Raw genomic sequence first — 13977 nt, 5'->3', positions numbered from 1 at the left:
ACGTGGTGTTTCATATTTAGGGATAACCATATTATCATAGCAAGTAGGGTGAAAGGGGAGCAGCATAACCCCACACTGTGGTTTGTAAGCATTCCTGAATGTCCTCTCTTTTTTTCAGAACTGTGGACTGCTGCAAGCCATTTGCATACAGAGGTGCTGCTGGGAGTGGGAACAGCTTCTTCACTGACAAACAATGCGTGAAGAGTTTTTCACATTAGCTGCACAGGTCTGTCCAGATGGGGGTAAGTCAGTTGGATTTTTAATTTCACTTTTAATTTCAGCCCTTAGTGTCAGTCATCTCATGACTTGCAGCCATCTAAGTAAATATAACCTCCAGCTGCTAAAACTCTGAAATGTTTGGAGGTCTCTCTGAGAAGAGAATAATAAATGAACAATGTAAGCAGCACGTGCCAACAACACATACCAAAAGTACACAGTGCACATACTTGCAGGAAGAGGTGAGTAGTCCTAAGTCTGACCTTCCTTGTACATCAATACATGGTGGTTTCATATTGCTATTGTTTTACAGCCCCATCAACTGTATCTGGCAGTTTCCCACATGACAAGGTGATGTGCCAGTTCACTTTCTGTAGTTAACAGCCAAGGTTGACTCTAGACATTAGCAAAATATCTGCCTGGAATAGCAGCCTGCTAGCAGCAGAAATGCCTGTGCCACAGTCCTAGACAACCAGTCTGGTTGTGGCTATGGTTGGTGTTCAGGCAGAAGGAGACAAGATGGGTATGGTAAAGTCTGGAGTTAGATTGCTCAGCAGCCCAGCAACTGAAATTGCTGTTTTCAGGTTTTTTTCTTTCCTTCAAGTTTTCATGGCTGGAGTGGCTCTGTCCCAGCCTTTTATTCTAGGAATGGCAAAATGCTATGTGGATAAGAAGCTTTAATGAGAACTCAGGCTTGTTAACCTCTGTTTGCTTAGAGAAGGGCTGTAATGAGAAGCATTACCTTCATGCCAGAAATACTGATAGCAATGGTGTAAAGCTTAAACCCTGAATCTGCGAGCAGGATTCATGATTGCATGCCATCCTTATGAGAACCTAAATGCTCTGGCTATTTAGATCATCCTTTTGATCTACTACAACTGTTACATTTACCCATCAAAAGAAAATTATCCTGCATTGAAAAGCATGTCTCAGTTAAGCTGTACTTCAGTGTACTTGAAAGATGTTGAGCCTGCCATTTTTCCTTGGGCTTGCATGAAGTGGTATTAAGTGAGACAAAGGAGGAGTGCCCTGAATTAAAAGCCCTTTTTAAAAACTACACACAAGTTTAATAATTTATTGGACTTGGATACTCAGTCATGTTTACAACAGTAAATTCTCATTATGCTCTAAAGTCAGGCCTGGCAATCTAAAAATAGAGACAGTACAGCAATCAAGTCTCACATTGCTGAGGCTTTGGTAATTTTTAGGGCATAATGGAACATTCAAAGTGATCTTTTACTGAAACAGGAAAAATTGAAAGAATCAATCAGTATGGTGAGATCCCTGCATAACTTTTCCGGCTGTTTGCTACTTTACAGGACTGTGCCAACATGCAGTAGGGATAGATGGTCATGCATCATCTGTTTGTAGTCTGTTTTACATTGCTTATATGTTTGAACCATGGGAAGTTCACATGAAAAATGGAATGATGCTGATAGGCACGTGTGAATCAATGAAGACATCAGAATGTAGTGATGCAGCTGCTACTTCACTGTCTTTGAGTGACTAGTGATGGGGCAAGGTCCTACCACAGAATGCAGCAGGTCTTACTTACCAAGCTTACTCATTTACGGACCGGAACATTTATTCTGGTCCCTGCTATTTAAGCACACTTTTAACAAAAGTTGTAATGAAAGGTTTTACTCCAGTTATGTGTCACCTTAGATTCTTCTAGACACACAGATCTCAGGACATACAGAAATGCGTATTAACATGGTAGAGTGTCACAGTAATTTGGGGATGGTTGCCTTCTCTGAGCATTGATGAGTGCCAAATGGGAGTGCAAATAAAATAATTTTCCCTGGTGCACCAGGGAAATTCCTGGCCACATGGGCATTACAGAAATCAGCTTGCATAAATCCTAGAGTCTAGCAGGCAGAGAATTGGTAATGTAGGCCTGTAGATATTTTTTCATGGTAGCTTTGGTTATATTCAGTCTAATGTTACAAGGCACTGCAGATTTACGGTTCTAGAAAAGGTCTTCAGATTGTTTTATTGAATGCGAATTATATCACACTATGTACTAATTTCCTGGTCTTCCCATCTACAAAATGCATTTAAATTATTAAAAATATATTTGAGTGTGGCCTTTACACTTAGTATAAAGAAAACTCAGCTATACTTCTTCAAAATTCAGGGCTATCTATGTCAGCAGTTCATAGAAGCTCTTTGCTTATGGCACGGAATAGCTGTTGGCACATTCACCTTTTGCTATAATAAGTAAATCAGTTTGGTGTTTGGAGCTTAGGAGGACTTCTTTGAGAGCTCTAGTACTGCTTATAGCACGTCCCGGGGGCTACTTGTTTCAGAACAAGCTCAATATGTCCATCTCACTCTGTTCTACCATCTCAGTTTCAAGTTCCAGCAAGGGCAGAAAAAATTCAGAAGGCCTTGTTCAGTCCTTGAGTTAGCCAATGTTAAGTGAAGGGAGTAAGGAAAGGAAACCTGAACTAATTACCTCCTTTTTTACAATTCAGATTGCTACTCAGTGTTGTGAGTAACTGAGCCTGAAGAATAACATACTAGCAAATACTATAATCCTAATGACATGGCAAGAAAATTCCTGCTTCCCTGGTAATAAGCCTCCAAATAGGATAAAACGCTGTCATTTGTGAGCTCACACAAGTCTCATTCAACTCAGTAATCAGAGAAGTGTATATATTGTCTTTGTGTACAGATACAGTTGTTTTTTTTCCTGGGGATATTTTGCTTTGGAGTCAAACCACTTCAGAATCAAAATGCTCTGAGACCCTGGCACTTTTTGTGTTAATATTTAAACAGTTCTTTGTGGTCAGTAAAGTAGAACGAATATCTAATATGTGCACAGTACAGTACAAAATTCTTTGTACACAACTAGAAGCATGTACATGCAGCAGAGAGACAGATGGGATGTCTTTGTAGCTTGCAGCAAACAGAGAAGCAAAAATAGCTTGTAGAGTATTTTGGCTATCAACAGTCTTGTTTAATGTAGAGGGAAAAGTGGTATTGTGTACAGCTACAGTTCACAGATACATATGATACTTTTACTGTAGTAATATTCTACATGGAAATAACAGATGTTAGAGGTGAAAAAAGTCATATTAGTTCATCCAGTTCATCCTAAGACTTTCCTATCCTACCATTTTTAAGTGCATTCTTTTCACAGGGAAATAGATTTTACATTATAATTCCTAAGTTTTATCTGAAATAGTATCATTCTTATCTTCCTGGTGCTTCCAGATTATTGTCAGAATAATTCTTCTTTTAAGTTTTGTGACTGGATTATTATCTATTTCCCTTAGATTTGTTAACAAGCTAATCATAGTGGTGAAATTGAAAACCTGTGTGTCATTTAATCTTGCAGTGTTTGTGACTTAGAAACATCTATGGTTTTGCCCCATGTGACGTAAGAAATAGTACTAGTGAGTTTGAGATTCTGGAATTGCTCAAGTGCTTTTGCACAGTTTCCCCTTCCTTGCTCAAACAAGTAAGTGGATAGGCTGGACCCAGCTATCACATTTTCCAGGCAAATAGGTAGTACTAGGTTTTCTTTCAACAGGATAACTTGTGCTCTGACACATTATGTAAACTAAGCTGTCTCTTAATTTTTTTTCAAGTATACCTGTAGTTTCCTTGTTTGCCAAAAAATAGTGAGTAAGCCTTGTTCAGTTGTGATGAAATTAGTGATGTTGGCTATGAAATGTTCTATTTTCATTAAGATAGGATGAAAAAAAGCCTGCTGATCTTAAAAGTAGCATAAGCACAAGTTGAGCATCTTTGTTATGTTTTCAAGCTTGCATTTTGAAATAATGTAAAATTTATATAACTGCTTACAGTAAAAGCTAAATGCCAGTGATGTGAAATAATACTGCTTGTGTTAACAGTAACAGTTGAGGCAGCTAGTGCTGAAAGCTGCCAGGCCTAGGGGAACTTTCAGGCATTTGCTTAAAGCATGAATTTAAAATAAACCTTCATCTGTACAACTCACGCATTAAGAAAACAATGTGGAGAATTAAAAAAACATTCAGTTTATCTGGATAATTTATTTTGCACATCTCCCTTGGTTTGTTAGAAAAACCCACCAAATAGAATGGTGACAATCACCCTTATTTATACCTTGCATTGTAACCAAGCTGTGATAGTGGAAACAATCAAAATTTTTGATCAGTTACAGCATTGCCTTTTTTCAATAAGATGCTTTTGGAATCCTTGGAAGAGGGATGTAAAATTAGCATAGGCTCTAAGAAGTCAAAGCACTAGAAAATTATTTGGATATCTGTTATTTTTGTAAAAAATGGGAATTCTGGTAAAAAGGCTACAGCTCTTTGCTTGTCTTTGCACTATTCTCTTCCTTCTACTACTGCTTTCTTGTCACCTGCTAGAACTCTCATAATACAGTGAACTAGAGCCTTGTCCTCAGGATTTCAATCCACTTATCTGGAAGGTCAGGCTGCAGCAGATTTCTTACTTTTTGAATTCCCACTTGGCATTCTTAACACTGTGTTGCACACGTCAAGATTATTTTGGAGAGCTTTCGATGCTAAGGTACTGTTTGGTTCCTGCAGAGAGTATCCAGTCTAGAAGGAGTCTTCCAAAGTGCCCTTTAAAAATGTCCACTTCTAGGAAATGGATTTTACAGGCATGCTCAGCAATGGGAAAATCAAGTCTGTTACAACAGACTGCATGGAATAGCAAGCTGTTGTCAAGGCCCAGAAAATAATCCATCTCTGGGCAAACATAAACCATGGAAAATAACATGTTTTTTTTCTGACAGTAGAAGATTAACATATTGTGCATGGCCCACTCTAACTGGTGGGTTTAAAGGACAGTGAAATGACCTGTTGATTTAATTTGAAGGAAACACAAAAAGGCAGCTTCTCAGGTAGTCTGAACTCAAGTTAATAGAACAACTCCAGTGTGTATCGCCTGGGGAATCTGACCCATCCTCCTGATTGTGAGAAAGAACATCCTTCTAGAAAAATACAGATATATACACACACATAGAGTAATATTGATGATCTTTTGAGGTCCCTTCCAACCCCTAAGATTCTGTGATTCTGTAATATACAAGGAAGAAAACCCCATATATATATATATGAGTGTGTGCACGTTTGTACACATTCCAGCCCATATGGATTCTATCAGTATCATGCAATTTCTCTGGCCAGTTTCCTTTTCTGTGTTTCAAGAAATACAGCTGCTCTCTAGAACTCAGATCCATACCTGAATTAGACTTAGAAAAAAAAAAAAAAATCTTCTGGTCTGATGGAATCTGTATCAGACTAATACTATAGTCAATATTAGCCCCCATAAGAAGCAACTTATTAAGAAATGAAGGATCCCTCCTTAGCACTGGAGATTCGATAATCTTACGGAAGTTGAAGTTGAGGTAATTTCTTAGTGTGGGTGGAAGCAGGGGGGAATGAAGAACACTTCTGGCACCACCTGGTACCTTTGCACAATACTTTGTGTCACACCGCCCCCTCAAGGTGTGCCTACAGAAGTGTCGTGGACGTGCTTTGAAGGGAGTCATGCCTATTTACAGGCTGTCATCTTATGTTCTAAATACTGTCACAGGTGCTTGCCCTAGACATTTGCCTAGCTTTACATTTCTGGCCTTCATCTTGGGCATCTTGCCTTTGAGAGAAAAATTGTGTGAAATAAGTTGTTTGTGGTGTTAAGATCAAACACTGAAAAGTGTGTGACCTTTATTTTCATAGGACGTGCAGGAAATGGAAGTAGATTTGCTAATGAGGCAACATGCTGCTGGAAATGTTCTTGTGATAGTTAATGTGCTGTAGTTTACTTTCATCTACAGATGCATGCAGCTAAGCTTCTGTCTGCTGCAGAGATGGCATAGTACTCAGAGAGCTGCAAGGAGAGTCTATTAGAATTTACCTATAATCTATGCTTTCTGTTGCCATTTTTTGTGCTAGTTGTCTGCCTCGGAGTTGCATCCTCCCTGAGTAAAGAATGAGTCTCCTCGCAGTGGGTTTCTGTGTAGTGTCCATGGCTATCACCATTATCTGAATGTTTCACTTTTACTCATTTGGGAATTAAGAGGTGAAAGCCTAATCTGTCAAGTTTCTGGGTTTCCAGTAAATCTGGATTGGCATCTAGGTTTTCCGAGTGTTTACTGTGTTCAGATATTCTTTGCGGTTGAGTGTTGGGGGCTTCTGCCAATATCATCCCACACACTTTGAGTTTACCACTTGTAAAAGAAGAAACATGCAATGGGAGATTATAATCTTCCTGTCTTTATGCATTTAATCTAGAAATTGAGGATGGATGTTTAGCCACAGAGATAGGAAGACTCTTACATGTGTGCTCTGAACAGAGCTGGCCTCTTTTCCCCAGCTGTAGTTCAGAAGGTGGTTAGATTTCTAACATAAGCAAACAGGTCTGTTTAGTAAAATAAACCTGTTCAAACACCTTGCCAGGTGACATGCAGGAATTATCCGGCAAAGACTGAATTAGATTCTAGTTCCTCAGGTTAGCATCAATTCCACTCCTCCAGTGTTGTCCCTTCTTCATTCCATGCTCAATTTCTCCTCAATTTCTACAGCAAATGAGGAAATAATTGAAAGCTGCTTCAGTTGATCCATTGAGTAGTATTCATCTATGGCATCATTAGACCAAACTGTAATACATACACAAGGGAAGTAAATTATGTTTTCAGATATTTAAGACCACAGATTTTATTTCTGAGTAACACTGCACAAGAACCCTGGCAAACTTCTCCACTGTCAGTTGTTAGTATATATTCAATATACCTGTTCTGGGCCCAATTCTAAGCTCAGATGCTCTCAGATGGAGCCCATAGCATAGATGGATGACTACATATATCCCACAGGAGGATGTTGAGTGAAATATCTCTATTGTAGTAAAGACGATGATGTGCTGTAGTAAGTAGGTATTTCTAATTTATAATGCAAATTCACTGGCTCCTGTTCTGCACTGATTGCACCCACTATGAGCATTCCTGTAGGATTCATTGTAGCTGTTCTCTAAATTACCATGATCTAAGAAAGAATGGGAGCAAGATATGGGTCTCCAGTTCCAAATCAAGAGGTTTGTACTTAAGAAATCTTAGAAAAAGCAAATTGATGAGGAAAATGATACCCAGAGCTTCTATTCCAGTTTTCCTCTGCATTCAAAATTCACTGCAAGCCAGTTAAAACTACCATTGTTTTAGTTGTGCTTTTGAGTTCTGAGGGCTCACAGTTGAATTGTTGATTTTTCAGTAGTCAAAGAGGCTGCATTACAAATATACTTACTGCTCTTCTAGCTTGTTCTTTTGCATCCTCATGTGCGGTACCTGCTATGCAGCATGACTCCCTAACAGATTGAATCATCCTTAAGTATTTGTCTTGGCAACCAGAGATAAAAAATTTAAGGCCTACCACATTTGTTGAGGGTATGGCAACTAAAATGATGAAACATGCAAGTATTTGGTCAAAATAACATTGATTAAAGGCTTTCACTGAATCGTTGTCAATGCTCAAATGAAAGGAGGTATAAAACTCCTGTATTAACTTGCAAAAGAACAAGGTGTAACAGTGTGGATGATTTTGGCCCTAAATGTGAAGCATCAGGGATGAAAGATGAAGCATCTATCTTGGTAAGATGGCACCTTTTTATTTAGTAGTTTTTCACAGCTAAATGCTGCCCAGAGGAGTTATAACTGGTGTCTGTCATTCTATGAGGTGCTGAGCTTAGCTGAGTTATGCAGTCCCTTCTAACCTCCTTGCAATTCCAAGCACCTTTTGTCCTCCTCTTATGAGGATCTTAATAACTTCACAGCAGGGGAGAAAGGACATTTTTCTTTCTTTGTAATATTGCAAATTGAATAGTTGTGTCATAAAGTAAAGGTAATAGATGGTGGTCAGAGGCCTCTTAAACCAAATCCCTGTTGTTTTTTTTTTTCTTTGGGAAGTCTGCAAACTTGCAGCCCTCTGGACTAAAAAGAGGGACTTTTGAGAGAAGGCAGTACATAGGCCTCTACACATTTTTGAGGATGTCTTAGTCCATAGTCTGCTACGGTTGTTACAGTTTTGTTCCCCTGTCCATGTCCCCCTGCCCCAAAATAGTAGCATTCCTGTCAGCTATCCCATTCACACTGCCACTCTGCTAAAGCCCTTGAGGGGCTTGGGGAAACAAGGTGGCTGTCACCTCTTACCTCGTACTTGGATCTGTTAGTTCCTTGCCAGAAGGTTCTCTTCCAGCATGGCTGTGCTTATAAAAACTGTTCTAATATCATAGCTCTGCTGACTTCAGTGCAGAGACGTAATAGTTCACACTGCCAGAGGTTCCACTCCATGTGCAAAGCAACACTGTTCTTCTGAGACACACCCTGGCTTTGCTTACTTAGGAAAGGAATCGGTTCTTCTCTCCAGGGTTATTATTTCAACTGTAAAGTCATGAATGGGAATGCTAAATGAAAGTAGATCATTAAAAGTGTTTAGATGTGCTTATTTTAACACATTCAGTCCTTGTTAACCAGTTCTTTACTTTTGAAAGACCAAATAAATATACTGCTACCATAATCCGTCCAGGGAGAGAAGAACTGTTTTGGTTAAACTCTAGTTGCAAAATACTACTGAGAGGAGGCCAAATGACGCTGCTATGGAGGGGAATATGAGAAGGGCAGATGCAATTGAGGTTTCTTATTGTCTGCGTGTAAGGATGTGTGAGGCATGACAACAGAATTAAACACATGGATTGGTTAGAAAAGACAGCAACTGCTGCTTTAATTTTCTGTATGTCTTCATTATACATTGTGGCAGAGGGTGGAGGGCAAAGGGTGCAAAAGAAACAAAAGGACTCCTTGGCTAATGTCTAAACATGCTAACATGAGCTCCTTTTTTTCGTCTTTAACTTGTCTAAGTAAATCTTAGATGTGTATCAACGTTGTGCTGTATGTAAAGGATCACACCTGAAAATCTCTGCAGAACTGTCAGTTTATAAAATAATATTCTATGAAATATCACTGTGCCTCGTAAAATACATTGAGATAGAGGTGTTTAGTGTCTATATGCAGGTCACACAGCTGGCAAAACCAGTTGCAAAATTGTTTCTCACATTAGTTAAGAGAATGGGTCTAAAAGTCCTAGTATGCAGGAGTCCCCGGTTCCTTATATTAAAAAAATCCCCACTTTTTCAGGTATTACAGTGGTGGACTTAGTTTGCTACATCTGAAAAGGAACTGAATGCTTTCAATAGGACATTGCATTGTTCCAGCATAAGCATTCAAGTGGGTGAGCTCCAAAACTGCTCTTCTGCCTTGCCTGGAAAAGCCGCAAGACAACATCTGGGTTTTTTTTTTTTTTTTACTAATTAACTGAAAGCTTACAGGCACAGAACGGGAAATTCAGTAACCAGGTAAATGTGAAGCCAGGTAACTCTTTCAGAAAGTGTGGGGCGAAGGTATGCGCAAATAATCAGCAGAGAGCCGAAATGAGTCCAACTGCTGTGGTCTTCAGGGAGGAGTTAGAGCAGGGAGCTCTTTCGGCCAGCGCTGCGGCGCTTCAGGCTGTGCACCTGAAGGAGCAGGGCGCTCGAGCACCGCTCGCGTCCCCAGGCCCGCAGACCGACGCCGTGCGGGCTTCGCTTCCCGAGCTCGGGAATTGCGGGGGGCGCTGCCCCCGCGCCCCGCCCCGCCTGACCCGGAGCTGCCCGGAACGCCCGGCTGCCCGGAAAGCCCGGCGGGGGGCGGGGTGAGGCGCGGACGGGAGGGCGGCTGCCTGGAAAGCCCGGCGCGCGGATCGCGGGGTTACCCTAAGATGGCTGTTGTGCGCGGGGCGCCGCTGCTGTAGCGCCGTGAGGAGCCGCCCGCCCGCCCGCCATGGAGTGCCCGCACCTCGGCTCCAGCGTCTGCATCGCGCCCGACTCGGCCAAGTTCCCGCAGGGCTCGCCTTCCTCTTGGTGCTGCAGCGGTGAGTGTGCCCGGCGCGGCCTAGGCTGCCTGCGCCGGCCCTCCCGGCCCGGGGTGGCCCGGCCGGCCCGCGGCCCTGGAGCGGCGGGCGGGCCCTCGCACCGGGGGCCGCTCCTTTGTTCCCCGCTGCCGGCGCGGGCCTCGCAGCCCCTCAGGGGGAGGGCGGGCGGGGAACGGCCTGGCGGCACGGGGGAGGCAGAGCGGCTGCCTCGGCCCCCCCACTTCGCCGGGGGCCGCCCCGCTGGACCCCGCTCAGCGAGGCTGGGGGGGTGGGTGGGGGGAAATGTCGCGGCGCTGCCTCTTTCCCCCGTTCTGCCCCCCGTGCAGGAGTCGTGGGGCGGCCGCCACATGTCTGGGTGGGGGGGCCCCGCTCCTGCCTCGGCCTGGCCTGCGCAGCTTTGTCCGGCGCGGGAGCGCGGCCGGCCCGGGGCGAGCAGCGCGCTTGGCCGCTGCCTCCAGCCTCGCCGGGCGCGGGGCAACGGGAGAGAGATCGCTCCTTTTGTCTGCGGAGGAGCTGCCCGCTGAGCCCTGCCCAGGGGATCGGGGCTGGAAGGGGAAGAGCGGCTGCTGCAGGCTCAGCGTGTTCTTTAAATCATACTGAGGTGGCTTTTTTTTTTTTTTTTTTTAAATAGTCATTTTTGAAAGGAGCTTAGTGAGTGTAGTTTTAATCGGACTGCCGAGGCTGAAGGAGACGCTGGACCCACCGTTCAATCCGCGGAGCAGCTCAGTGAGGGTGGGCGGGGGGGTCCTGGGAGTCGCGTGGGTCTGTAGAGTTAGAGGTTGTCTTTTTTTTTTAGTACTTTGCTCGCTGTTTTAATAATGCAAATTACCGTATTAGAAATGCATCCGGATTTCAGAACTGCCCTTCGCTTGATCTTGTTTGTTCAGGGGCTTTCCCTTTAAAGGTGCCCTGCCCAAGGTGTATTAAATTTAGCTTTCTAATGGATCATCGCATGCTTCGACACGGATAACCTCTGATGTTTGTAACAGTAATGCGTTTAGTTATGCTCAGTATAAAGGTAGATGCAACCAAGAAGGTCCCACTTGAAGCAGCAGCGTGACTTGTGTCCGTGAGGAAGCCTCATTCGGGAATGACCCATCAGGGAGCACTGAAATGCTAGATACGTTTCAAGGTGTTCCTTTTTTTAAAGGAAAATGGTTGTCCTTTGTCTCACAGTATCGGTGTTTTCGTGTGGGAAGGCTGCTGCTTACTTGAGTTCTTGCCTGATTGCAGTTTCCTGGAGCCAAGGTGTGGTATTTCTGCTGCTTCCTTTGGCAAAACCAGTTGTTTTACTCTGTAATGCTTTTGATTTTAAAGGGAGTACCCTTTACAGTGAGATAATGTGGATAATGGTTAGAAGGAAAGGAGAAGTGCAGGAAAATCCGTTGTCCCTAATGTTTCTTTACTGAAAAAAATGTAATTAATGACAAGAAGCCTAACTCCGTAGGTCGATCTGTTATCTTCAGAGTATCAAGGGTAAGCAAAGTTGTCAACCAGAAGCATACGGCAGTAGGGAACCACCCTTCAGAGAATTAAAAAACGATAAAGTTGCCAAAACTAAACATATATGCTTGAGTATTAATAGAACTTTCCAGTGGTAAAAATTAGCTAGTTTACAGCTACAGGGCCCTGTTAGGCACACTGCTTCTCAACAAGGAAGTTCAGTCATTAGAACAATTTTTTCTTTGTTGTTCAGAAGTGTTTCTCCCAAACCAGCACTTGCAGGGAGAGCCAGCTGCTGAGCAATCAATTGATTTATTACATCGGGGAGGCAGAAAGAAAGTGTAGGACACTTTGGGGAACTGAATAGATTGATGACAATACCATGTCTAGGGGAGTGGCTTTGTTTGCAGTGCTTTTAAGAAAATTAAGATAATAAGTCACACTGTACTTGCATAGATAACTATTGAATTCTTAAAAAGTGGCTAGGGAAAAGTATTTAAAGCATTCCAGTGAACAAACAGCAGGCTCTTGTTAATGTAAAGAAGTGCAAATTGTTCTTTTTAAAAAACAAATTTTGCATTCCTACTAGTATAGAAAAATGTAGTCCCTCCCTTCCCAGTTCTGGCTAATACGTCATTGTTGTTTCATTAGATCCCTAATGGGATATAGAGTATTGTCTCTTTTTTGTGCTCATTTTAGTGGCGTTTGTTTTTTAACCATATGTAATGCTAGTTTCTGTCAATTCACAACAAATACCATTTATTACTTGCTGGCTTTGATACAGCTTCGTAATACAAAACAGAAGAAAGTGCCATGTATATATTTGTATCTTGTACAAATATAATGCATTTTCTTTTGAGTTTGATGCTTTTTTCTGAGGGTCTGTGGGCTTACTACTTGGTGGTGGTGTTGCCTCAGTTGGAAAAAAACATTTAGATGGTGATTTTCTGCAGCCTGCAATAATAAAGCACGTTGTCTTAAAATGACTCAGAACTTGTAATCGGTCTTGTTGCCAGTTGTTACTGACCTTTCCAGAAAAGGGGAGAGTAAGTGAAGATACTGATACAGGAAGCTTGCGGGCAGCCACGTGACCTGCCAGTGATAGCAAAACATTGCAGAATAGGTTGGGGGGAGAGTTCTTAGCTCAGGCTGCCAGTGCCTATTTTTATCATTATCTCGCGTTTCTGCTATTTGAGGAGCTGGAATTATCATGCTGACTGAGTGATGTGTACTGGTTAAGTACCCTTTCCTCACCTGTCCACAGAAACTCTCCTGGTTGCAACAATAACTTCAGAAGGTAATACGGTGGCACTTTTAAATGTTGTTGTTTGACATTTAATGTTTTGTCATTTGTATAATGGAGGGGTGTTGTGTTTGATGCTGTGATACTTGGAAGCTTGCTTTCTGAACTTAAGGAATTAATTAGAAAAGCATGTGCACCAGCCTGAACTGGTATTTTGACCTAAATCAGTTACCCTGAAGCTACCTGACAGAGTTGTTTTGGAGGTCTTGTGATGAAGGCAGACTTAAAAAAGCAGCAGGAGAAACATTGACAAAAAGTGTGTTGTTATGAAAGTTTTTGCTCCAATGAGGAGTAATGGTGTATGTTCTTAAGTGTCTCTAGAACATCTGTTACATTGCAGCTGTGTAATTTGGAAGTCTGAGAGTTCAAGCATTCCAGTTTAGAAAATGGCATCCTTTCCCCTGAGTATGTAATCTGGTCAAGTGTGTTCTGTACAGTAAGTGATGCAGAAAGCCACACACATTTGCTTTGAGGAGCTTTAAGACTATCAAAAGAGAGCACAGAATGCCTGTGTTTGTTGTTGGTTTTGTAATTGAGCATTTAAGGAGAGAGGAGATTAATAGATATATAAAGTAGAAATGGCACAGAAACTGAAAATGGCTTTTAATCAGTGCTGTCATGTGAAATACTGCCTGTAGATGTCTGCTAATTCCAATTAGAGTGCAGTCTTTCCACACACTTTAATTTCTGAAACTTTGCTGAATTGGGAAGCAGAGTAGCTGGAGGCGTTGGCAGGGCTGCAAAGTGTCACAGTATGAATCAGTTGAATTTGTATGACGTGCCCCACCTTCAACACTGTTGTGCAAATAATGTAATTATGAAAAGTACTGTGGAACAGCTCAGATGTGGTATTTCTAAACAACTTTTCGTAGACTCGTAAAACCACAGGGAGCCATGCCTTACCTTAGTGAGACTGCAATCTTCTAAGCACACCTGAGTATAAGTCTGAAGAGTTCTTCCAACTTTTTTTTTCCTCTGTTGTTGAAGATTTGTTAGTTCTCTCTGGACTCCCTGATTGTTCGATGCAGAATTTGATGCTTTTTCTTTAGAAAAGCAACTGCAAACAAACAGGATTGTGTCTGCCAAAATGCAGACTCGCTG

The 13977-nt window shown here is 42.2% G+C and overlaps 2 protein-coding genes across 6 annotated transcripts in view; one reads left to right on the top strand and one right to left on the bottom strand.

Annotated features, from left to right (window-relative positions):
* The window catches only part of CA12 (carbonic anhydrase 12), a 38012-nt gene extending 27971 nt beyond the window's left edge, over positions 1-10041 (bottom strand). Inside the window, exons 1-2 of the mRNA XM_051628522.1 lie at positions 10035-10041; positions 9548-9598 (exon numbers count right to left, since the gene is read on the bottom strand). Coding sequence (XP_051484482.1) covers positions 9548-9598; positions 10035-10041 — 58 coding nt within the window. The remainder of the gene's footprint in view (positions 1-9547; positions 9599-10034) is intronic.
* USP3 (ubiquitin specific peptidase 3) overlaps positions 9876-13977 on the top strand; it is a 41842-nt gene continuing 37740 nt past the window's right edge. For 2 of the 5 annotated variants that reach the window (XR_007890432.1, XM_051628458.1), the window contains exon 1: positions 9876-10130. Coding sequence is in view for 2 of the 5 variants with exons in the window: in XM_051628458.1 (XP_051484418.1) it covers positions 10040-10130 (91 nt within the window). In the remaining 3 variants the exon portion in view is untranslated. Of the gene's footprint in view, positions 10131-10456; positions 10732-10983; positions 11379-12684; positions 12871-13977 lie in introns of those variants that run through there. The other 3 variants (XM_051628460.1, XM_051628461.1, XM_051628459.1) reach the window with 3 other exon arrangements.

This window comes from Apus apus, chromosome 10, assembly GCF_020740795.1.
Source record: "Apus apus isolate bApuApu2 chromosome 10, bApuApu2.pri.cur, whole genome shotgun sequence".
Lineage (NCBI taxonomy): Eukaryota > Metazoa > Chordata > Aves > Apodiformes > Apodidae > Apus > Apus apus.
The sequence above is the reverse complement of the archived record's forward strand: the minus strand, read 5'-3'. Positions and strand labels throughout refer to the sequence as shown.